The following is a 24,179-nucleotide window of genomic DNA, read 5'->3' as shown; positions in this document are numbered from 1 at the left end:
GCTTGCCTGGGAGGCTACGGGTAAGCAGGTTCATTGCACAGAAGACCCAGCTGTAGTCAGGTATCAGAATTATCAGCTTTGCCCATTCACCTCAGTCGTTTTTCTTTTTTTTCTTTTTTCTTTTTTAGAGATAGGCTCTCACTCTGTCACTCAAGCTGGAGTGTACTGGTGCAATCATAGCTCATTGCAGCCTCAATCTCCCGCTCCTGAGCTCAACCAGTCCTTCTGCCTTATCCTCCCAAGTGGCCATAGCCAGGACTGCAGGCATGCGCCACCACACCCAGCACATTTTAAAATTTTTTTGTAGAGAGAAGGTCCCATTATATCATTTGGGCTGGTCTCAAACTCCTGGGCTCAAGCCATCCTCCCACCTTGGCCTCCCAAAGTGCTGGGATTACAGGCATGAACCCTTCTGCCCAGCCTCAGTCAGCTTTCACACTCTAACTTTGTGCCAAGAAGTAAGATCTCAAACTTACCAAAGTAGCTTCCATTTATTCACAGTTTTTAAAATATTTTTCAAGTGTAGTCAACTTCCCAATACAATCAAAGGACAAAATGGCAATAAAAGACACACTTCATCAGATCTTAGTGTTACACAATCAGTTAAAAAAATAGATACTGCGTTTTAAACAAACTGACATATGCTTTCGTTTTTCTCCCTTTAAAGGTTTTCAGCAATCTATTTAAAATCACCAAATCACTTTTCTTCTCCTCTGCAGACTTCAGAACTTTCACCCTGAACTGGAGAAGGTGCACCCAGGCATGAGCTGAGCGGAACGGCAAGGATCCAGGAGGCCTCCGTGACTACACAACTACCCTCCTGACCCTCCTGAGCACCTTTAGGAACTCCAGGGCTGTCTGAGAAGCAGCAGCGCCAGATCCACGATCTATGGAAAATTAGTATCTGCAGTGCTTCCTGAAGCTCGGTTCTTTACTGCCATCTCAAAAGCTAGCCCAGGGCTGGAGAAGAAAAGGGAAGTGACATTCCACCCATATCTGGGGAGCTAATTTGCATTGCATACCTCATGCACAGGGGTAAAAACACATTCTAGGACATTCTTCTGGCCCACCCACTCTTCCTCCTTCTCTTCTTCTCTTTCCCTAACGAGTGGTAATGACAGGATGAAAGTCTGCACTCTTGGTAGATAAACGGAGAAGCAGGAGAAAGAACTACTCCATAATCATAGTTAAACAACGAGTTTCAGAAGCCTATCTTGTCACTTAAGTGACTCACTGAAGTCATACTAAGTTATTGAGACCATAATCCTTTGCTTTGTGTACTGGGACACTGAAGCATTGAGACACAAGAAGTCCAAAAGAGGAAAAATGTGAAAATCACAAATTTTAAAAAAAATGTTGAGGTCTCAGGTCTGAAACACCATGCTTCAAGTGTTGTCATTTTTGAGTGCATTTTTAAAAGGCGTCTAATACTCCAGTACATACGGTTCCCATTACTGGCCCAGCAGGTACACGGGGTCTCCCACTCTGATGGTCCCTGGGTTTTCCAGAACAAAACACTGCCCAAAGAGTGGTGATTTTCCATATAACTTTCGTTCTGAAGGATCACACTGGCGATAACTGCAATAGGAAAAGATCATGATGAGTCACAGCCAAGCGGACGCAAGAGCTCAACAAGCACGTGGCTTCCACCCCACACAGTGCCTCCGCGTGCACAGCTCCAGAGGGCACCATCCCAACAAAGCCTAACAGAACAGCGCCTCCTGGAGGGGGCAGTGGGCAGCCTGCCCAGCAAACAACTACAGAAGCATAAGCAATGGCCACATCCTCACATCTTTTCTCTACGTTCATGTTCCCCTTTTCGGCATTAAGACGTTAGGTACTCAGTATGTCTAGACAAACTTTATCGCCTTCCTTTGCCGTAGGCATCTTTCCCCCTGTCTCCTCCAGTCTGTCACCTGAACCACTGTCCTAGCCGATGCTTGGGCTGGGAGCCTATCCTTTTATACCTGTCCTCCCTTCCCACAGCCTGTCCACAGTTGCCCGGTCCCAAGGTTCTTCCTGCACAGCATCATTTGACTTGGCTTGCTTTTCCTCGTTCCCGCTGTCACAATCTTGCTTCCAACATGCTCGAACTGTTGTGATAACTTCTTAACCAACCTCTCTTCCTCTTTCTCTACCTGTTTTCAATTCATTGTTGATGCTGCACTGTATCACTGTCTTAACTGTACCCTGGTCTTATCATTCCTAGGCTCACAAACCTTCCATGGCTCCCCAGTGCCTACAGAATAACATTCCAACTCTTCAGCCTGGTGTGTAGGGCTCCACCTGGCCGCTGCCTGCTTTTTCAAACCTGTTACCATCTGCTCCTTACCTGCACCTCTGCAGCTCTCTGCTGGGTTTCACCTTGCTTTGCATTTTACTGACCCAGTGAGTGATTCCTGTGGGATGCCCCTCCTCCAGATCCTCATGCTTTAGAATTATACCTGCTTGAAGTCTCAACTCAAATACCACATCTCCCAGGAAGGAAGCCCAGGATCCCCCAGTCACGAGTAATTCCCCCTCCTCAATTCTTTTTGCCCTTCCAACACTCACATGTCTTGTCCTGTAATGTCAGGGCACAAGTTTGTCTGTTCTACAAGGCAGAGTCCCAGAGAAGAGGAACTGTGATTAATGCCCTTGTACTGCTCACACCCAATGCTGGGCCTCCTATGTCACCTGTGACCCCCCATTGTTTGCTAGATGGATTGGTATGCTCACAAGTCAAATCATCTGTCAGAGACAGTAGATACATGAATATTTTTGTCCAGCGGAAAGCTCAAGAAGCCGCAGGGAGAGGGCACACGAGCAGATGTATGGGGCTAACATGGCAAGATTCCTTCCACCTTCCCCACTGGGAAGAAGTTAACCTTCAGTTTTTTATTGAATCTAACTCTAATTTTACATCATTTTTATATTTAAAACATTTTTAGATAAATCATTTCATTCTGCCTTGCTTTTTTAAAAAGTGACTGCAACAACTTAGTTCTATGTTGTTCTTCAAATCAGAAATAGCTAAGGAGAAAACAGAGAGTCAAATCTAAAGCCTCCGTCTGGAGACCGGCAGCTCCTTCCCCAGACTGTAAACATCCTCTAGGCAGCACTATGTCCACTTTGTTCCCTGTTGCATTCTCATGGCCTGGAACAGTGCCTCATACATACACAGTAATCACTCAAAAAATATATATTGGTTGAACAATGAATGAACAAATGAATGAATGAAAATGACAAGCTGCTGATGCAGGCTTCCCTGCCTTGCCAAGAGTATTTCCTCTCTCTGTAATCAGGTTTCTGCAGTGACCTTGGACCTGACAAGCCCAGACCTCTCTCCTAGTCTGGCTCTCCTCTGTCAGCATGCAATGCTCATGACATTCTGGGATCTATCTGTCAGAGGGCCTCTTCAGGAACAGGGGACACATCAGTGGCTTGTATAGCTTGGGATTTCTGTTGCTGCCAAGCTCTGTAGCCTAGAGTCCAGGCTCTCATTACCTTGGGAAGAAATTGAGAGTCAGAGCTCTGCATATCACACATGGAGAGTTTACAAGGAACTTTACACAAGTTATCTCTTTTAATACTTACAACTTGCCTATGTGGGAATTTGTCTCTCTACATTTTACAGTTAAGTCTCAGGGGAGTAACAGACTTGCCTGAGATCACAGATCTAAGGGGTCCAGCTGGGGCCAGAGCCCAGGCCTGGCTGACTTCAGAGTCTGGTGGGCTCTTCCCACCCAGGATGTAACCTTGGTGGTCGGCATCCTCCTGAGTACGCCCGCAGGCCTGAGAAGATCCGAGGGTCTCACAATTTAGTCATCTACACAAATCTCTAGCCACTTACAGGTTTTACCTACACCCTCCTGCTAACCACACACATACACTCACTCCCCAACCAGGTCATGAGGAGCAGAGGGCCCTAAAGAGGGCCCCACCCGGCACAGCCTCCCTAAACTGCACAGATCGGGCTCAGGGATTTGCTTTGTAAAAGTGCAGGTGTGGTCACCGGCTCCCAGGCGGCAGTCCACTCCGCTGTCTAGGAGAAGTGGGAAGAGCTATGGGAGTGGAGAAGTGGGAAGAGCTATGGGAGTGGAGAAGTGGTTCTCGGCTCGCCAGCCTGCCAGGGCTTCCCTACAGCTGCCTGGTTTTGCTGCGGGCTCCCACCGCCTCCTGCGCCACCTCCTGCTGCTGCTGCTGCTGCTGCTGGTGCTGCTGCTGCCTCCAGGCTGTGGGAAGACTCAACGAGGTCACTAGCGGCCCCTTGTGGCAATAACAGGTATTGCAAGCGGCCTATGAATTTGTGTGCACACCAAGTTCAACAGACAGAAAGAAAATAGTGTTGTTTCATACATGAGACTTCTATGATTTTTTTTAATATATGACTTTTCATGTAGCTATTCCTGTTGGTATTAATAAATTACAAACTCATTTAAAATCTTTATTAGTGCACTTTTTCCTTAAATGAATATAAAACATAACTATTCTGTTGAGCAAGAAGCCCAAGACACTTTATTTGGCTTAAACCGAGGTCTCCATTATTTACAAGGTACAATGTAAATGGAAACTTTGTTACCTTTAAAGTGCTGTGCACCGCAGAGGGCTGTCCCTTGTTTACACTGCCTGGGTTACTCAGTCACTGGTCAGCATCCAGGTCATGACCCCAGGCAGTCTCTGCTCACTGCCCAGTCCTGCCACTGGTGTTCATGGGGCCATAAGTCACCAGGAGCAGAAGCCTCATGACTGCCTATCTCTATGGCCAGGTTAAGAATTAAACAGCATTGTTAATCTCAACACTTTGGGAAGCCGAGGCAGACACATCACCTGAGGTCAGGAGTTTGAGACCATCCTGGCCAACATGGTGAAACCCCATCTCTACTAAAAATACAAAAATTAGCTAGACATAGTGGCACATGGCTGTAATCCCAGCTACTCAGGAGGCTGAGGCATGAGAATTGCCTGAACCCGGGAGGTGGAGGTTGCAGACAGCCGAGATCATGCCACTGCACTCAGGCCTGAGTGACAGAGTGAGACTCTGTCTCAAAAAATAAATAAATAAAATAAAATAATTAAACAGCATTGTGAACACTCCAGAGAGAGGTCCCACACTGAACCCCCAGAGGCTGGCCACTGGGCAAGTTCGTGTTGGGTTTCATTTAAAGCAGCCTCTGAGAATGGGAAGAAGGGTCATCAGGCTTCTCCTCCTCTCAGGAGGTGTTGAGTTTATAAACAGGGACTCTCCATGACCACAGCTTACATGGTCATTGTGTACAGTATTTTTTTTTTCTTTTTGAGACTGACTTTTGCTCCTGTTGCCCAGGCTGGAGTGCAATGGCGCGATCTTGGCTCACCACAACCTCTGCCTCCCAGGTTCAAGCGATTCTCCTACCTCAGCCTCCCGAGTAGCTGGGATTACAGGCACCTGCCACCACACCCAGCTAATTTTTTTGCATTTTTAGTAGAGACAGCGTTTCTCCACGTTGATCAGGCTGGTCTCAAACTCCCAACCTCAGGTGATTCCCCCACCTCAGCCTCCCAAAGTGCTGGGATTACAGGCTTGAGCCACCACCCCCGACCTTATGTACGGTATTCCATCATCTATTTTAAAAATTCCTATTTCATGCCTTATTCCAGTCTCCAGAAGAGGCATTAGAAGTCCAGTTTATACCAATAAAGAAACTGCAAGTTGAAGAACCCAAGCGACTTCCCAATCTCACACAATTAGTAGGTGACACAGCCCGAGAGGGGTGGAGGCTCTGTCTCCTCCTACGGAGTCACCACTGCTATATCCTCTGTGCTCAGCTCAGCAGAGCACAGCCTGACACAAGTGGCTGCTGGCAAACATCACTACCGTCCTGGTATTCGTGCATCCAGCGAAACGTTGTTTTGAGTACCCATGCAGTAATTGTGCTATATTCTTTCCATTAGGGGCAAGATGTCATGGAAGCAACAATGGCAGGCCAGTCATTCAACCATGGGGATCAGTGTGTACGTCACTTTCCCTTAAGAAAGAGAAGAAAAATTCCATTTTCGTATTTTCCTGTTAGCAGACAGGCCTCCACTGCGCTGCCCACTGTGACTATTTTACAAAGGCTCCCCTATGCCTCTGTATTTCTTTTTCTGGCACTGTGGTGCCACCTGGGCTCTGCCTATGGGGGACTAACATCAGCAGGCAGGGCTGGGCAGGCAGAGAGTTCTCCCAGCTGAGCACTTGCACTCCAGAAGCAACCCCAGCCGTGGGCACCATGAGTACCTGGAGGCAGAAAGCGGTGTAGCTCCGAGCAACCTGCCCGACAGCAGAGATGCTGTGGACACCACTGTTTGCTTCCCTACCCATGATTTATGGGATGCAGCCAGGACTTTCTCTTCCCGACTTATGACCACCTGTCTTGAGAAGAACATAAATTACACATCCATGGCAGTTTAAATCTCAGTAAGAGATAGGAGAAGACACCTAGGCTAGCTGCACTGTCTCCTGGGGTATTAGAAGCAATTAGGGCCAGATTGTTGGGTTGCACAAAGCCTGCAGAAGATCAGGGGGGTGTGCTGGCTCCTTGCGCCCCCCACCTTCCCGCCCTCACTCTGTGTTTAGGGTCAATTATCCTCCTTCTATAAACACAGGCTCCCAGTGGAGGAAGGGGGGCGCTGAAGATTCAGAGAACAAGCCCAAACACACGAAGTGCTTTGCGGAGACTGTTTCTGCAAGAGCATAAACCTTCTAAATCCAGAGGGAAAGACGCCCCACACCGAGCAACACGCTGGGGGAAAGAGACAGCAAGATAGACAAAAAAGGACGACAGCCAATTCCCCAAACCATTTGGCTGATTTACACAGAATCCTCTATTTCTGTCCTGCCTCCCTTATTTTATAGGGAAGAACGCGCAGGGCCTGAGTGGGGGTGGGGACAGGAGGGGACGTACGTGCTGGAGAGCACAGCAGTCGGTGTGCTGCACAGCCAGGCCTCCAGACTCCCAGGCCAGGCTCTTCCTGCTGGCCCACCCTGCTTTCTGCCCCCTGTAGCTCCTCTGTAGCCATGGAAAACAGAAAGACTGAATTCTGGTTTGTTCTGACAGTGAGTGAGCACATTTCAAAGAATAACTATAACGCTGCTCCTCCCATCAATGTTCCATCACACAAACTGACATTTCCCCCCAAAATTTTACTGTGAAAATTCCCAAACAGGCAAACAGTAAAATAATTTTACAGCAAACACCCATTTACCCACTGCTCGAATTCCACACTTAACACTTGACTATATTTTCTTCTTTTTTTTTTGAGACAGAGTCTCACTCTGTCACCCATGCTGGAGTGCAGTGGCACAATCTTAGATCACTTCAACCTCTGCCTCCCGGTTCAAGCGATTCTGCCTTAGCCTCCCCTGTAGCTACAACTACAGTGTCCACCACAATTCCCAGCTAATTTTTGTATTTTTAGTAAAGACAGGGTTTCACTATGTTGGCCAGGCTGGTCTCGAACTCCTGACCTCAAGTGATCCGCCCACCTCAGCCTCCCATAGTGCTGGGATTACAGGCCTGAGCCACTGCGCCCGGTCTTGATGATATTTTCCTTATCACATACATATCTATCCATCAACCTATTGTATTGTCTTTTTGCATTTCTAAGTAAGCTGCAGGTATCAGTACATTTCACCTCTGAACAGTTCAGCTTGAATATTATTCCTGAAAGTAAACAACATTATTTGCTTTTTTTTTTTTTTTTTTTTTTGAGGTGAAAGTTACATGGAATGAAATATACCAATCTTAAATGTTCCACAGTATTAGTTTTTTACAGAAAAGTTGTTAATGTTTTGAGTATTGAGAAACATCCCTCAAAATGTTGGGATTCCCTTAGGCTGGTCTGTAGCCCCCTCTTTGAACATTGCTGCAAATCACACCCAAGGCTGTCGGAGCCAGGTAGAGAGCAGCCGCTTGCGATCCACCTCAAGGATTCCCTGAGTCCCACAAACCCCCTTCTCTGTAACTCCCTCCATCAACCCTGTTTGACTTCCCTGCTGACCGCTGTCTCTCTGCCAGGTGGCTTAGGCCCTGATGGCCACCTGCCGACCTTGCAGCAGCCTGGCCCCTACCCTGGGGCTCATCTCCTATTGGACTACAGGTGCTGGCCAGAGAGGTCAGGCCAGACAGAGCCTCATGCTCAGGTGACAGCTGGGATGACAGCCCTCCAGCCCAGGGCTTCAGCTTGCCCAGAGAGAGGGGCCAGATCTGGGACAGTAGAATTGTCAGGGAGGGATTGGTGCTGATCAGAGAAGACTGATTTGCCCCCCAAAAGGCCATGAACTTGAAAGGAAGGGAGGCAGGCAGCCTCATGTTACAGGGAGTGAGTCCTCCTCCACAAAGCCCAGCACAAGCTCTCTATCATGTTCTCGTTCATGAAGGTTTTCATGCAAGATAGTCACATCTCAACTGCATTCCCTCCTCAAGGTTCCCAGGACCCCCCCTTCTACAAGTTACACCTGGGGATGACAAATCAGGACTAAAGGCAAGGAAGGGTCTCAGGGACTATAGAGATGAGACCTGACACCCGGCCTGTGACTCTGCATTCAATGTCAAAGGAACCAATGAAGAGAAGCACCCTTAGTTCATTTTCAGACTTTCAGCAATTTCCTGGGTCCCAAATGTGTCAGATAACAGCACTGAAGTTCTTGGATACTAAACTATTGTTGTTGCTGTTTCAGCAGAAGTAATGCAGAGGAATTATAGAAAGTTTAGAGCCTACATATAGCAATAACCTTTTTCCACAATCCTATGACCGCACCCAGCAGATCACCTCCAGTAACACTTTGTTTTATATTCTTTCAGCCTTTTATCTACTCATGTGAATTTACGTGTTTTTTAAAAAGTAAAATCAAATAAACAAAAATGAAAAAGTAAATGGTGCTATTTTATAATCACCTTTGTAAAATCAACATGGCATCTTGACTATCTTTACACACAATGTAAAATGATTCTCAGTACTGTGTCTTTCACTTAAAATTTTTTCTTAAGAAATTTTAAAGTAAACAAATGTAGACTAGTGCAATAAACCCTCACATAATTATCACCCAGATTCTATTTATGAAGATTGTAGCACATTTTTTAAATGAACTCACCTATCCTTTTTTTCTTTTTGCTAAAATAATACATAGCAAGTTCCAGATGCCACATCACTTCACTCCTACACACACGCTTCAATCAGCCTCTCTAAAATATATTGACATTTCTTACATAACCGCAATGCCATTAGAACACCCAGTACGTTTTTTGGTATCAGCTAACACTCGGCGTATAATAAAATTTGCCCAAATACGTCAGCAATTTTTAAAAATTGACTTATTTGAATTATGAATTCTAAATGAAAAATCAAATTATTTGTTTAAGCAGACATGCTGGCACCCAAAACACCTGGAAATATTTCCCAAATTATCTCATTAATGGGACCCCCTTGAGCTTCAAGACTATGTGTGTGGTGTTCTCACTGCTTCCTTGTATAAACATTAAGCAACAAATATTACTTCTGTTCCAGGCACCTAAGTCCGAGGATGAGACCCCGTCTGCCCAATCCTACCTCTTCAGCGTTTCCAGCAGCTCCTTCCTGCTCATGGCGCCAGTGTCTGGGTCCACTGTGGTTAAAATGCATCTGGACACACACAAAGAGCATCATAAGGGGGACAGAGCAGAGTGACTTTATCCCCACCCCCACCCCACAGGGACAGGAAAGCGCCTTACCTGGAACAAGCCATCACCCTTTTCAGTTCCACGTCACCAATAAGAAGCTCATCCCAAGAATCCTGGGGACAAAGCACAAACTCCCATGAGCACCCCTGGGCCCTGGCCCTGACACATATATGGGGACTTCCCAGGAGCCCTCAGACCTAACGATGTCACCTGCATCAGTGACGGCAGCCTTCTGTTTTCCCCAGCCCTGCTCTGTCAAGCCATACCTCCACACCTTCATGTTCCCTCTCTCTGGCTTTGATATGCCAGTTCATTCCCCTCAGACGAGACACTCTCTCTCCTCTCACTTACAAAACTGTCATGGAAACTCACCTCCCTAAGGGAGGACCCCTGATCATCCCACTTGACTCCTGATGGGGGGTGGGGTGCACAAGGTGGGTGGGGTGGGTGGAAGTGGGAGGATTACTCATTACTTCAGGTTGTATCAGATCCCTTCGTGCCTGCCTGAAGTTTTATGGATTAATAGCCTCAAGTTACATGGATTCAGAGCCTTAAGTCATTGCGTATGCGCATGTCTCCCCTGGCCAGATACAGACACATCAGGAGCCGGACCAGCAGCCTCATTCCTCTTTGATCTTTGCTTGAGCGTTTATGGAGAACTGCAGCCAGGGGCACTCCGCAGGCATTGCCTGTGGGTTGGGTCAGTGAAGCCTACTTTCCACGACAAACCGCATCAGTGGACCATGCCCCTGAATCCAGCAGCCGAGATAGACCATCCATACATGGAACGCTAAAGCGCTTCTATTTTTAAGATAGAAGAAGAGCTACCGTGGGAGCTACAATTCAAGATGAGATTTGGGTGGGGACACAGCCAAACCATATCGCCAACGAAAGCTCCAAACTGCAAACTGGACCAAAAAATAGCATTATTTTTAAGAACGCTAAACATACTCTATTTTTAAATGCCAGAAATGCTCACAAAAAGCACTCCAAGGCAACAGATCGTGTTGGTTTAACTGTGCAGGCAATACTTCCTATGGGGATTTAGAGGCACAGCTCTCCAGGCTGGTCTGGTTAGAGGGAGTTTTATGGAATAGGTGAGATGCACGCTGAGCCTAAAAGGGCAGGCACGAAAGAAGAGTAAGGGGACTCCAGGCAGAGGGGACAGCAATCAGAAGGAAGGGCACCGAGGAGACATTTGATTATAGTCCTGACCTTCTCACTATCAGAGAGAAGTGCCCGCCACACTAGGGCAAAAGGCAAAGACCGGGAGTTAAAAAGCAAACTGCCTTGTCCTTGGTTGATCATGAGCTGAAGGCCAGAGTTTCAAGCTCAGAATTTTAACTCCAGTAGTGTATGTTATTCTTGATACATGTGCCGCGGGGGTTTTGTTCTGTGGTAAATCATAAAATGGGTCTCAAGAGCATATTTTCAACAGTCCAGAAAACTGGACACAGCGGATTAGCACAGCCACAGCCTGTCCTGTGAACATTTGTCCACAAGGGGGCACTGTGGCCACAAAAACACATAAAGGGTACTAAAGGAGAGAAATGAGGGTTCCACTTAGGGAATTAAGTTATTATTAATTAGAGAAATACTTCCAGAGCCTCTTCTATGTCCAGTAAAAACTACTGGGAATTGAGTCATAACCTATGCTGAGCCCAAGAAAGTCCTCCTTCAGCACCTGGACGCGACCAGTTAAAACAGGACAAGCCTGGTATGGGAGAGGCACAGAGCACAGTGTGGTGGTGCTTTGAGGTCCGGCAATCAGAACAAGCTTCCCAGGGAGGGGACTTTTAATCCAGGCTTTTGGAGAAAGTCAAGAGTTTTAAGCAGCGAAGGGAGTTAAGATTCTCAGGGACCAGGAAACAGCAACTATCTATTAGGTTCTTGGTCCAGTTTGCAGTTTGGAGCTTTCGTTGGTGATATGGTTTGGCTGTGTCCCCACCCAAATCTCATCTTGAACAGTAGCTCCCATAATCCCCATGTGTCGTGAAAGGGGCCCAGTGGGAGGTAATTGAATCATGGAGGCGGGTCTTTCCCGTGCTTTTCTTGTGATCGTGAGTAAGTCTCATGAAATCTGATGGTTTTATAAAGGGTAGCTCCCTGCACATGCTCTCTTGCCTGCCACCATGTAGGACATGCCTTTGCTCCTCCTTTGCCTTCTGCCATGATTGTGAGGCCTCCCCAGCCATGTGGAACTGTGAGTCCATTAAACCTCTTTTTTCTTTATAAATTACCCAGTCTCGAGTATTTCTTCATAGCAGTATGAAAATAAACTAATACGGTTGGTAATAAAGGCCAGAAAACCAGACTGTGGCAAGGTTACGGAGGAATGTAGTGATTGAGTGGAGAGTTTGGACCTATGCAACATAGAGAGCCACTAACGGCTTCTGAGCAAGGCAGCAGCACACTGATGAGCTGTTACAAACTTTTGGAGCTGGAGAGATCACATCGATCAGTTCTGGGAGGCGTGGCTGTGGCAACGCTCAAGAGGGAGCACTCAGCGGTCCAAACTTGAAGTAACAAAGGTCAGACATGGCTAGTGGCTGAGAACAGAAAGGGGAGCAGACGTGGCTGGGACTGGGAGGAAGACAGCAGAGGAGGATCCAGGGCCAACTGTCACTCTGAGCCTGGGTGAAAGAAAAAAACGTGCTGCCCTGGATAGAAACTGTGAAGTCAACAGGAGTTTAGGGGCTATAATCCCAGCATTGTGGGAGGCCAAGGGGAGCAGATCACCTGAGGTCAGGAGTTCGAGACCAGCCTAACCAACATGGCAAAACTCTATCTCTACTAAAAACACAAAACTTAGCCGGGCATGGTGCCGCACTCCTGTAATCCCAGCTATTCAGGAGTCTGAGGAAGGAGAACTGCTTGAATCTGGGAGGTGGAGGTTGCAGTGAGCTGAGATCATGCCACTGCACTCCAGCGTGAGTGACAGAGTGGACTATGTTTCAACAAAAGAAGAAAGAATGAGTTTGGGGAGGTGGGGTGAGAGTGTAGGAGCTAGGGAGGGAGCACATAAGTCCCAGTTTCTCCGTCAACCAACAGAGAATTGGAACTGTGGCCCAGCACTCCAGAGGGAGTTCAGGATGGGCATTTGAGGGACATATGTCGGGTGACAGAGGGTGACGCTGCAGGAGACAGAGTGATCACCAAGAAGGGTAGAGAAAAGGGTCAAGGCTAGAACTTTTGGAAGTAAGGAACAAGGACAAACAGTGGAGAAGCAAGGGCCGTGCAGCCAGAGGAGAAATGCTTCAGTCAGTAGCGCCCATGGGTCCTCAGGGTGGGGTGGTGGTGGCTCAGAAAAAGTCACTGACTGTGGCAGGTGGGGTGGGTGTCGGCTGTGGCTTTGCGGAGAAGCGAGGTGTAAGAACTGAGTGTGGGGGGTGCAGATGATTAAGTGAAGCAGAGAAAGGTGCTGAGAAGGTAGGTTCCGAGACAAGGAGTGGGTCTGCTTTCCAGAAGCTTCCGTGCAGGTCCTTGGCCTTCCTCCATGCTAGCCTCCTCTCCCAGCCGCATGCTGGCCCTGCCTGCTCTAATCCTTCGCCAGGCTCCTGACAGAGGCAACTGTGTATTATGTAACTGTCGGATTCTGTCACTCCCTGGCCAAAAATCCTTCCCAGACCCCCAAAACCTGACACCAAATACCTGTGCTCTCAGCTGCCCTCCTCTCCTGAGCCCCAGTGCTGTGAGGTGGCCATTCTCTTGTGCCTTCATAGCCCTGTGTATGCACCCCTCCTTCAGTGCTCCCCTTTCTCCTGGACAATACCGCTCTGGTCATTCATGTCACAGATAATTAGTGAGCACCTACTACGTGCCAGGGGCTCCTCTAGGGGCTAGAGCTATAGCAGCCCCTGTCCTCAAGGAGCCTGCAAGCATAGGGAAACAGACAACACACTAGTACCTGAGTACACATGGCTTGTTAGATGGGGGTGTGATGGGTATGACGTGCTGTGGGGGGCTGGGTGCGTGGGGTCAGCGAAGTCCGCAGCAGGGATGAAAGGCACTGGAGCCATGAGGCATGTGAGGGAAGGTATGCCAGGCAGAGGACCCGGCCGGGGCACAGCATGGAGGCCAGCATGGCTGGGGCGGAGTGAGACTGCAGAGGGGAGTGAGAGAAGCTGGCAGCCGGGAGCTGGCAGGGTGCAGGTCACGTTAGCCTCTCAAGACCATCCATAAGGACCCCATCTTTTACTTGAAGAAAGGTGGAGAACCCCGAGAGGGCTTTGAGCAGAAGAATCACACGATGTTACTCACATCAGCAGGGCTGCCTTGACAGATGCGCTGAGAACAGCTCGTGGATGGTGGCAGGGGGCAAGGACGGGGCAGGGCTGGGGCAAGGACGGGGCAGGGAGGCCAGTGAACCAGGCTGCCGCAGCACCAGAAGTGACTGCATCCAGAGGGAGAGGGTAGCGGGGAGGAGGGCCCAGCCACCAAGATTTGTCAACTGTAGGAACAGGGGATGTGAGAGAAAGGGAAGAACAAAGGGTGGTTCACAGTGTGGAGCCCGAGCCAGCAGAAGTCAGAGCTGCTGCATGCTGAGCCGGGCCAGACGGGCACAGCAGGCTTGGGGTGAAACCCGACCCTCAATTTCAGACATCCCGAGCTTGGATTTGACATCCACGTGGAGATATGGAGAAGGCAGGGGAAAGCTCTGGTGGAAGGTATAGTTGGGGTCCACAGGGCAGAGAAGGTTTTGAAAACAGGTGATAAAAAAAGAAAAGAATGAACAGATCAGAAAAGTGAGTGCAGACACATGAGAAAGCGTCTGGGCCCGGAGCCCTGGGTGCCCCAGGCTTCAGCGCACCCCGCGCCGCAGGCATTAGCCGCATCCCCATGGCTGGCTGCTCACCGCCCTCCTGGTCACAGCTCACCGGGCTGTGACTGCTTGTTCACCTTCTGACCACCTGAGCTCCTTAGGAGAAGCAAGTGCGTTTCTTCAATCCTTGTTCCCACATGTCTGTCCACAGCGCATCCACACAGGGCCAGCGACCCACCAGCTGATGAGAGAATTACTAAAAACCAGCCCGACTCAGCCACCCATTGTGTCACTGCCCAACTCCACATACGGAATGTCCTCAATTAGGAAACACTCAGATATAGAGATACAGGATTTTAGAGTCAGATTCAACTGAAAGAACTCTCGGAGATCTGAAGTTCTACTCTGGACCATCTCCTCCTCTCCTCTCATCCGAACCTTACTGTCACAGAATTCTGGAGTGGAAATGACTTCAGCATGACCCTCAGTGCACAGATCACACCAGGGGGAATGATAGCTTAACATCGATCATGGGGAGAAAACTGGTGTCTGAGCCACGCTCCCAGGAATGAAACTCTTCCTACCCCTCTGTGGTACTTAATGTCCTAGGACTTTGCCACACGTTGCCATCGATCTTGATTCTCACAGCTCCCATCAGGCGAGGGACCCATTGAAATTGCTCACGTTTTACAACTGCAGGAAGCAGAGGCCTCAGCGGGCTCAGTGACCTGTCCAGGCCTGTACGGTCACTTGCTGACGCAGGCGGATTAGAATCCAGCTGTCCCAGCCCCACACATATCCTCTAGAATTCTCAGAGTTCCTCTGTCCTTGTAGAGTTGGGGTTCAAAACCCAGCCCCTCCTTGCCGTGGTATAACCTAGGGCAGGCCACCTCACCTCCCCAAGCCTCTCTCTTCTCTCCTGTGAGATGGAAATAACTTTACCCCGCTGGGCTGCTGTGAGGCACAGAAGGAAGAACATCCTTAAGTGCAACACAAGTATTCGTTAAAAACCCTCCCCACTCATTTCTCCTTTCCTTAGAAGGAATGCTCTCAGGAGAAATGGCTCTCCCGGCCATAGCTGGTGGGAAGATGAATATCAAGGAGATGGTCAAAGACAACCAATCACTGGTTCTTTTCCTGTTGTCTAAGTCAAACTGTGCCTTTCCATGCCCAGGAGCAGGACATGCAGAGCTCCCTTGTCACAAAGAAGCACCTAGAGACGCCCAACCCAGGACCGTAGGGGACCTGACACAGTTCACCCGCCTCACACTAAAAAGTTATCTGCCATCTTTAGCAGAAACGCTACCCTTGGAAGTCTGGAGCAATGAGTATTTCATATAAAGCATTAGAGATGGATTTAGGTGTACTTTTGTTATCTTCCATCAGCTGACATTGCGTTTATACATCTCATAAATTACATTATCCAAATTGATCCTTCAACAGACCTTTAAGGTTACTCTAGGCAGAAATATGATCACCTCATTGTTCAGGCAAGGAAAACAGGACTTGGCGGGGCTGCTCAAAGGCATGCAGAAGCCAGCACAGAAGCTGAGACCAGGTGTCACATCCTCTGGTTTGAATATGGGAATCAAATTCTTAGATTACTTCTCTTTCAGCACAGTTTTGCCTCTGTACAGCAAAAGTGAAGAACAGAATTGGTTCCTCTGAGTATAAAATGTTAAATAAAACTCAATTGCTTTGACTCCAATTTTCCCTGTTAGGTAGGAAATGGGCAGATGTAAGAATCACTATGTTGTCCCCTTTACCTGTCCCTTCTCAACATAAACACGAGGCATAACCAGAGCTCCTGAATTCCTAGCTGGGGGCCAGGGTTTCTACTGAGCATCCACAGCTGGTGGGCACTCACCAAGCCTCTAGGCCACCAACCTCTGCCTTCCTGGGAGCCAAGGGAGAGAATCAGGTTAAACAGCCGAGGCTATTTAATACAAAGGTAAATTTGCTGCCAGAATCATGTGGAATCCAGGAAACCAAGCCTCAGGGCTGTGCAAGCTAAGTCACCATGCAGACATCGAGGGCAGATGGAAGGTGCCACTGCAAGCGTTTTGGGACAGTGCCATCAAGCTTAGGAGCAATGACCTCTCCTACCCCACCCAGCAACCATGCAGTAAACGCCTATCTTCTCCTAGGGAGCGGTCGACTAAACAGGAAGACCGTCCTTTCACAAGACAGGAGCCCACACTTTGTTCCGTGAGCCACACGGATCCTGCAGTCTGTGTAAGCAAATTCAGCTCAACAACGAATCTGCTGACTCAGAATTCTCCTTAGAAGCCTCAGATCCTGAACTGCCTCCTTGATGACAGTCTCTGACTCAACAATATTTGTATCCTCCACACAGAAGTCTGCACTTACTAGGTGCTCAATAAACCTAAAAATCAAATTGCTGTGTATTCCAGAGTCAATAAATAATGCATCCTTCGGAATCACCTAATCCACTGTCAATGACTCTCATACCTTGAAAAAGAAGTCAAATCCAAGGAAAGATGCAAAGGGGCGTATCGTTACCTCTGCATATACATCGCATCCTGAAATTACGATATTGGGCCTGAAGTTGGTTACTTTAACTTTCTTCTCTAGCCTGGAGTTGAGATCCGCCAGCGACGCCTCAGAAAGGATCATGAATGGACTGGCGTCTGAGTAAACAATCTGATAAGGAAATAGACATTGTTATAACGTGTGGCACGCCAACTTTTCAGCGGTTAGGTGCGCTTAGCTCCTAGGAATTCCCTGCACACTCCATCCCACCTCACACAAAGTGTTTCAAAATATTTCTCTAGTTCTTTTAATAGAAGTCACAGTGACTCAGAAGCTTTAGATAGCCTTACAGATAGCAGGAACTGCATGGTGGAAAGAAAGGAACAAGGACTCAGGATCAATCCTAGAGCTGCCATGAGGCATGTGCCCTTGGGGACATCACTGCACCTTTCTCGCCTCCAATTTCTCAAATGTTTCATAAGGTGGTTGAGCTTGATGACCTCATTATGTTTGATTTAAATGTTCACTAATTCCATGGATACTTATTTGTATGCAACTTACAAATTAATATTTATGTGAACCATAATTTATGTATTTGCTCATTTATTTATTTATTTTGAGACAGGGTCTCTGTCGCCAGGGCTGTAGTGCAATAGCGCCATCACAGGTCACTACAGCCTCCACTCTCTGGGCTCAAGCAATCCTCCTACCTCAGCCTCCTTAGTAGCAAGGATTGCAGCATAATTTTTTTTATGGTGACAGTCAAAGCAGTATATGGTGCTGCCAACCCTGCTTCTATGATGAATCGTTATAGCTTTATGCCATTAAGGCCGATCATTTGAGTCTGTGCATCTCCATACCCATGCCAACTTGCACAACTGGAATCTGAGTTTCAACTGCAAACTGTAAAATTTCTGGACTCCATGTGCAGTTACAGAATGGAATTTTAAAAAGACACTGGTGCAGAAGAGTTTTGAAACCCTTCTGGCAACAGAATGCTTCCACAAATGGGAAGCTAGATGCTCAAGGGCAAAAATTCAAGAGTCCCCCAAATGAAGAAACAAATAACGTTTCCAAAGGAAGGGCTTTATTTCTGCCTACTGCTTGTGATCTGAGCTACCAGACAGCTGCCCTAAAAACAGAGTCGAGGTCATCAGAGATGTCACCTGTGCCTCTCTGGGCTGGGGGCAACTGCCTTCCACCCATGGAGTCAGTGGAGCCTCTCACCTGGTCTTTGAGCCGGAACAAGTCTGCTGTTTGGTGAGGATGTCTCGGTCGTATGTGAGGCTCGAAGTGCACCAGGCGGTAGGGCTGTGACTTCAGGAAGCTGGTTATCCACTGGGCAGCGGCCTCACCACAGTCCCTGGCCTCGATCTCCAGGCCGTGCACTCTGCAGGGATGGCAGGGGCAAAGGGCAGGCATGGCTTTGAAAATCCGAGCACCCTGACATGTCCCAGATATATCAGAAAAGCTGCTCCTGGCTGTGACATTACTGTCATTTCTTAATTACCAGACGATGTAATTTTAGTCCTGGCCCTGCCTACAAACCTGCATAAGCCCACGTGAAAATGAAAGCACCCCTTTAAGCCTTGCTTTCTCCATTTTAAAAATCAAGTAATGTATAGCTGTGTCTCCCTACCTGGAAGGAATGCAGGGAGGATGAAATGAAATTATATATTTGAAAATGTACTGAGTTCTCCAGAAGAAAACTAGTATGTCATTATAAAGTAAACAGGCTGGGTGCAGCAGTTCATGCCTGTAATCCCAGCACTTTGGGAGGCCGAGGCAGGCAGATCACCTGAGGTCGGGAGTTCAAGACCAGCCTGACCAACCCCATCTCTACTGAAGATACAAAATTAGCCGGGCATGGTGGCACATGCCTGTGATCCCACCTACTCAGGAGACTGAGGCAGGAGAATCACTTGAACCTGCGAGGCAGAGGTTGTAGTGAGCCAAGATCATGCCATTACACTCCAGCCTAGGCAACAACAGTGAAACTCCATCTCAAAAATTAATGAATTAATTAATTAAACTCAGAATTACTGCAAAATCTGGGTCACCCAGCTGAATGGTGACCAGAAATCTTTATTCACAGACCTGGCTATACTTTGCCAGCATAGTAATAGCAGCAATGTGAAAATGTTCTATAAAGTCTAAAACGTTACAGATAATAATGTTATATAAAACAAACATTAACAATAATAGTCTATTTAATAATGACAATAATCATCTACTGGATTTGATTGCTAGTAATTACTTTGTAGGATTCGAAGTTCCCTGTCTTCAGCACATAGTTGTGTGCAGGGCTGTTTGACATTATGTGAATTTCACAGCTGTAGAGAGGAAATAAATGATATGGTGTAGGCCAGTGTCTCACAGAGTGCAGGACCATTGCCACTGCTGGCTTCCAAGATAACTGTAGGTGGCGCCTGGGTACAGCATTAAATAACAGTGAATTGCTCAGAGAGAAAGTGATTCTTTTCAGTTTCATGGTAATAAACCTCTACCTTTTAGCAACACTTGATAATCACCTCTTTTAACAAAGAAAGAACACAAGTTAGGTTCAGAGACCTCTGTAGGCAAAGTAAATGTTTTAGCATATTGAGTATTTGTTACCGTCTGGCCAATTATATAGGTAGCCATATAAAGTTTATAAGTAGCCACATAAATGTATATATAAAACCATATAGATCAATTATATAGGTAGCCATATAAAGCCACATACCTGACAAATTATATAGACAGCCATATAAAATTTCCTTTTTAAATAAATGTATTTAAGATACGTTTTTAAGCTGAATCGAGTTAAAGAAAAATATTAAGTAAATAAGAGTACAGGTGGCTTGTGGTTTGGCCCATATCACGGTGGTGGCATGCAAATGCCTGAAGTCCAAGAAGGCTAGGCCATCAAGTAAATCTACCTGGGTGGGCATTTCATTTCCACAAATGACTAGCTCCAGGGCCTTGGTGATAGTTTCTTATTCTGAGACACAGTTTCTCATCAATAAAATGGGGATGGAAGCACAACCTTGTTGTGAGGATTAGGAACAATCCAGAAGTCCCCAAACAATTCTTAGGACTGGGTTATGCTCGGTAGGTAGTAGCAGTGACTGACGGTCCCCCACCCAAGTTATTTCAAGCTATCTTTGTGTAGTTCCTCCAGAAATCAAACATTTAATCAAATAAAGGTACCTATTCTCTACTAATAATGTAAAAATGGAGTTTTATATTGTAAAATATATTGAGTATAGTATCCTATATATTTTCATATTATTTTATTGCTTTTTATCTAAAATGCGAAACTATCAGTAACAGTGTCTGAGTTACATTAAGCAGTGAGATTAGTGTATTCAAAGTTTTCATAAATTTTTTAGAGCTTTTTATAGAAGTATAACACTCATGTAGCAAGTGTACTGCTGTAGTATATGGCTTGATGCCTTTTCACACACTGCCATCTGCCATCCCACCCATTCTAAACTGACATCCTGAGAAGCAGAGGGCTGAAATATATACGCAAGGCCTATGGAGTAATGAGACCATTTACCAACACCAGGAGTGTCTGTCTTTTCTGGATCAAAATAAAACATAAATAAAATAAACATACCCAAATTCATACACCAAAGTGGATAGTACCTTTCAGAGCAGTCACCTTGGGAAGTAACCATTCTAAGCTAATATTAATTATGTCTGCTTATTACAACTTTTAAGCCTAACCTCATTTTTTAAACCCAAAAAAAAAAAAAAAAAAGAATGGTCCTATATAAGTTGATCGTCTTCTTACTCACAGGGTTTAGCTCCAAATAATTGTTCTACTTTTCCCAAAAATCAAATTCACCAGTTCTAGAACTGAGTGTATTTGAGGGGCTTAGCATCTATGTGTGTGTATGCAAAGTTTAATGTCTAAAGTACTAATTTCAGAAGCATCTTGTGAAACAGCAGCATTACCAAAAATCTATGTATGGAGACAGCCTGGAAGGTCATCTCCTTGTTAGATGCATCTTTGCTGGTGCCTATGCAAAAAAAAAAAAAAAAAAAAAAATCAGTCTCCTTTCCCCAGAGTCGAACCCTTGCAGCCCATCAAGGCACCCTCTCAGTCTCAACCTGCCATTCGGCAGCCCAGGGCTTCACTTTGTTGCTTTTAAAGGAGGGTGGGAGGGCACACAGCGAAGGAGGTGGACAGGAAGGCTGCTTTGACTCCTTAGGGCTTCAGTTGGCAGCAAATAATTTTACAAAGTCAAAGCATTTGCATCTATATTGGGCTATTTAAACATCTGCCCAGTTAATCTGACACTGATTTCCATTGCAACCTCTATTCCCAGATCCTGGGGTTCAGGTTCATAGTCACTCAGAGCTTGAGGTTCTATTCAACGAACAGAATTTGTTCTGTCTTCTTCCTGCTCCTCCCACATTTGTCCTGAGTTCTGATTGGCCTCTGCTGTACCTTGGCCCCAGCACTCCACCTGCACACTGTCCCAAAGGGTGCAAGCAAAAAATAAAAAATAAAATAAAATAAAATTCCAAATGCTCCTATAACTTTTGACCCTTTGACAAAGACAATGCAGGCATGGTTTGAGGTGGTGTGAGGTTTGAGGTAGTTTGCCTGAATAATCCATAGCAAAAGACCTTAATTCTCTGTATCTTATTAATAGCAGGCAAGGCTTGAGAGAAGGTCAAGTAACAACTTTGACCATGAAAACAGGTGTACCACCACTGATCACGACCTTCTGAAAATGACTCCAGAGCCCCAAGAACTCATCAGAAATCTTTAGGAAACTGTGGGCTGAGATTACAACTCCCTCATAAGAGGATAGGTTGGGTTGTCAAAAGCAACTTGAATCCAGAAGATCCCTGAAATCTTTGCTTGAAGAGTCTGTATACTACTGTAGCCTTCTAAGCCTTTTCATTTTGCAATTTCCAAGCATGCCCTTGTTTAGTTTTTTGGGCATGGACCAAATGCCCATATGGCACTGTGAAAAAAGTTTCCACACAATTTCAAATAAATGAAAAATTAAACAAAAAAAATAACTATAGGAAAATACGGGTAAGTATCTAACCATGGCAAATAAGCATAAACCAGGATATGGGCAAATATGACATATAAACTACAATAGAAATATTTAAAAGCTTACCTAATTCAGGGAAAAATGCAAATTAAATTAACAAGAAATTATCATTTTTGCCCATAAAAATGGCAAAATATTTTTTAACATAATGGTTAAAATGCAGTTGGTAAAACCATTCTGCAAACAATTTTGCAAGATGTATCAAAAGCCTACAGAATCCATATTCTTATTTCAAGCAAAACTACTGCTAGAACTTTTTCCCTTATGAAATGACAAATGATATGAACAAAGAGTTATGCCAGGATGGTCATCACATTCTTCTTCAGACCAGGAAAAAAATTAAGACAATCAAAATGTTTAATCATGGGGCAGGATAAAATGCATTAGATGATATCCACAAAATGAAATATGCCAACATGAAAAATGGTATCCTTGAAGATTTTTTAACAATATGAAAAAATACTCAACATATCAATTTAAGTATATAAACAATATTCAAGGCTTTGGGGGCTTTTTTTGTATTATTTCAATTTGGTTTTAAAATAGTAGGCATAAAGACAGAAAGAAAATATGCCATAATATTAATTACAGTTATCACAGATAATTGTTTATTTGTTTGTTGTTTGTTTGTTTAAGACAGAGTTTTGCTCTTATTGCCCAGGCTGGAGTGCAATGGTGTGATCTCGGCTCTCTGCAACCTCTGCCTCCCAAATTCAAGCGATTTTCCTGCCTCGGCCTCCTGAGTAGCTGGGATTAAAGGGGCATGCCAACAAGCCTGGCTAATTTTTGTATTTTTAGTAGGGACAGGGTTTCACCATATTGGTCAGGCTGGCCTCGAACTACTGACCTCAAGTGATCCTCCTGTCTTGGCCTCCCAAAGTGCTGGGATTATAGGCATGAGCCACCACACCTGACCACAGATAGTTTTTGTTCCTTTCTCTCTTTAGAGTTTTTTTTTTTTTTTTTTTTGGTATTTCTCAATTTTTCAACAATGAATATGTACTATTTTTATAACAAGAATATAACTGGACCAACTTTAATTTTCCCATAATAAGATAAGAAACTCTAGACATGACTTCTTAGAGGCAAATCTAGTTTTCCCAGAAGAATTGCTTCGTTGAAGCCCTTCTGATGTTGAGGGTAGGGCTTCTGTATAGAACACGCTTCTGGGTTGCACCCCAGCCTCACTCTGACACCGATCCCTGGGCAGCCGCTGGCCAGATGACTCTTCTAGCTGCAGCTGCTCTTTCTTATTTTGGAACTTCCTTTCATTAGAACTAAATAGCCATTTGCAACTCCTTTCCTAACTCAGATTTAGAAGGTACCCACTTTTTCCAAGCGAAGTAAGAAAACCTCTAGGGAAATACATAGATCGAATCTCCACCTCCGCTAGGACACTGACCCCCACCACTCCAACCCCATTTTTGTGCTTGATCTTTGGGTGGTAGTATTTTTCTCTGAGATGTCAATATGCTTTTGTTCTCATGGTTTTCTACATAGCACTTTTATGTCTGTCATCTCCACAACACGTTTCTGAAGCTGCTTCCTTCTTTCTCCTTCCTTTAGATCTTCATAATGTTGAGGATTTGGCCCTGCATATGGCACACATGCAATCGATGGTTCATTGTTGATATGTTTCTCAGTATTCCCTCTAGAGTTTGTGCTTTCTCAAAATTGCATGACTATTCATCCACACAAGGGCTAAGACCTGCCCTTCCCTTACCTGCACTTGCGCACTGCATTGGTGGTAGGCGTTTTGATTGGCAGTAGCAGGTCCTTTGTGTAGGCTGCACTGAGAGTCAGGGTGTCACCGTCACAGGTCAGGGAAATCAGGACCAGGCGAGGTTCCTGGCAGGCAGTAACCATGTTTCCCTCCTGGTTGATCACAAGCCAAAACCTGTCATTTTCAAAACACAGGATATGTGTGAACCATTATGACAGGAAGCCAGACTCTGGGGGAGCTTCAATTAGACACTGATATCATCTTTGATTTCTTCCCCATAAGCCTGGTGTGTGGGAGTTTGAGTGTGTGTGTCTGTCCTAAATATCAAACCAGCAGGACTGAGTCTATCACTTAATTTCAAAGGGCTTAATAACCACTCAAGCATCCAACATGTACCTGTGGAACAGTTTGAGCTCCTTGATGGCACAGAAATCAAAGATGTTAATTGTATTTTCATCTCAATCTTCAGAAAGCCGGAT

At 45.9% G+C, this 24,179-nt stretch overlaps 1 protein-coding gene across 3 annotated transcripts in view; it reads right to left on the bottom strand.

Moving 5' to 3' along the window:
- Positions 1-468: 468 nt before the first annotated feature.
- MTARC1 (mitochondrial amidoxime reducing component 1) overlaps positions 469-24,179 on the bottom strand; it is a 28,358-nt gene continuing 4,647 nt past the window's right edge. Inside the window, exons 2-7 of one of the 3 annotated variants that reach the window (XM_032289299.1) lie at positions 23,701-23,874; positions 18,142-18,304; positions 16,945-17,088; positions 9,711-9,772; positions 9,550-9,621; positions 469-1,578 (exon numbers count right to left, since the gene is read on the bottom strand). In XM_032289299.1, coding sequence (XP_032145190.1) covers positions 1,452-1,578; positions 9,550-9,621; positions 9,711-9,772; positions 16,945-17,088; positions 18,142-18,304; positions 23,701-23,874 — 742 coding nt within the window. In that variant the 3' untranslated portion in view covers positions 469-1,451. Of the gene's footprint in view, positions 1,579-9,549; positions 9,622-9,710; positions 9,773-15,773; positions 16,086-16,944; positions 17,089-18,141; positions 18,305-23,700; positions 23,875-24,179 lie in introns of those variants that run through there. The other 2 variants (XM_032289300.1, XM_032289301.1) reach the window with 2 other exon arrangements.

This window comes from Sapajus apella, unplaced genomic scaffold (assembly GCF_009761245.1).
Source record: "Sapajus apella isolate SASKATOON/1434 unplaced genomic scaffold, GSC_monkey_1.0 scaffold22, whole genome shotgun sequence".
In the NCBI taxonomy this organism is placed as follows: Eukaryota; Metazoa; Chordata; class Mammalia; order Primates; family Cebidae; genus Sapajus; species Sapajus apella.
This window is presented reverse-complemented; position numbering and strand designations above follow the sequence as displayed.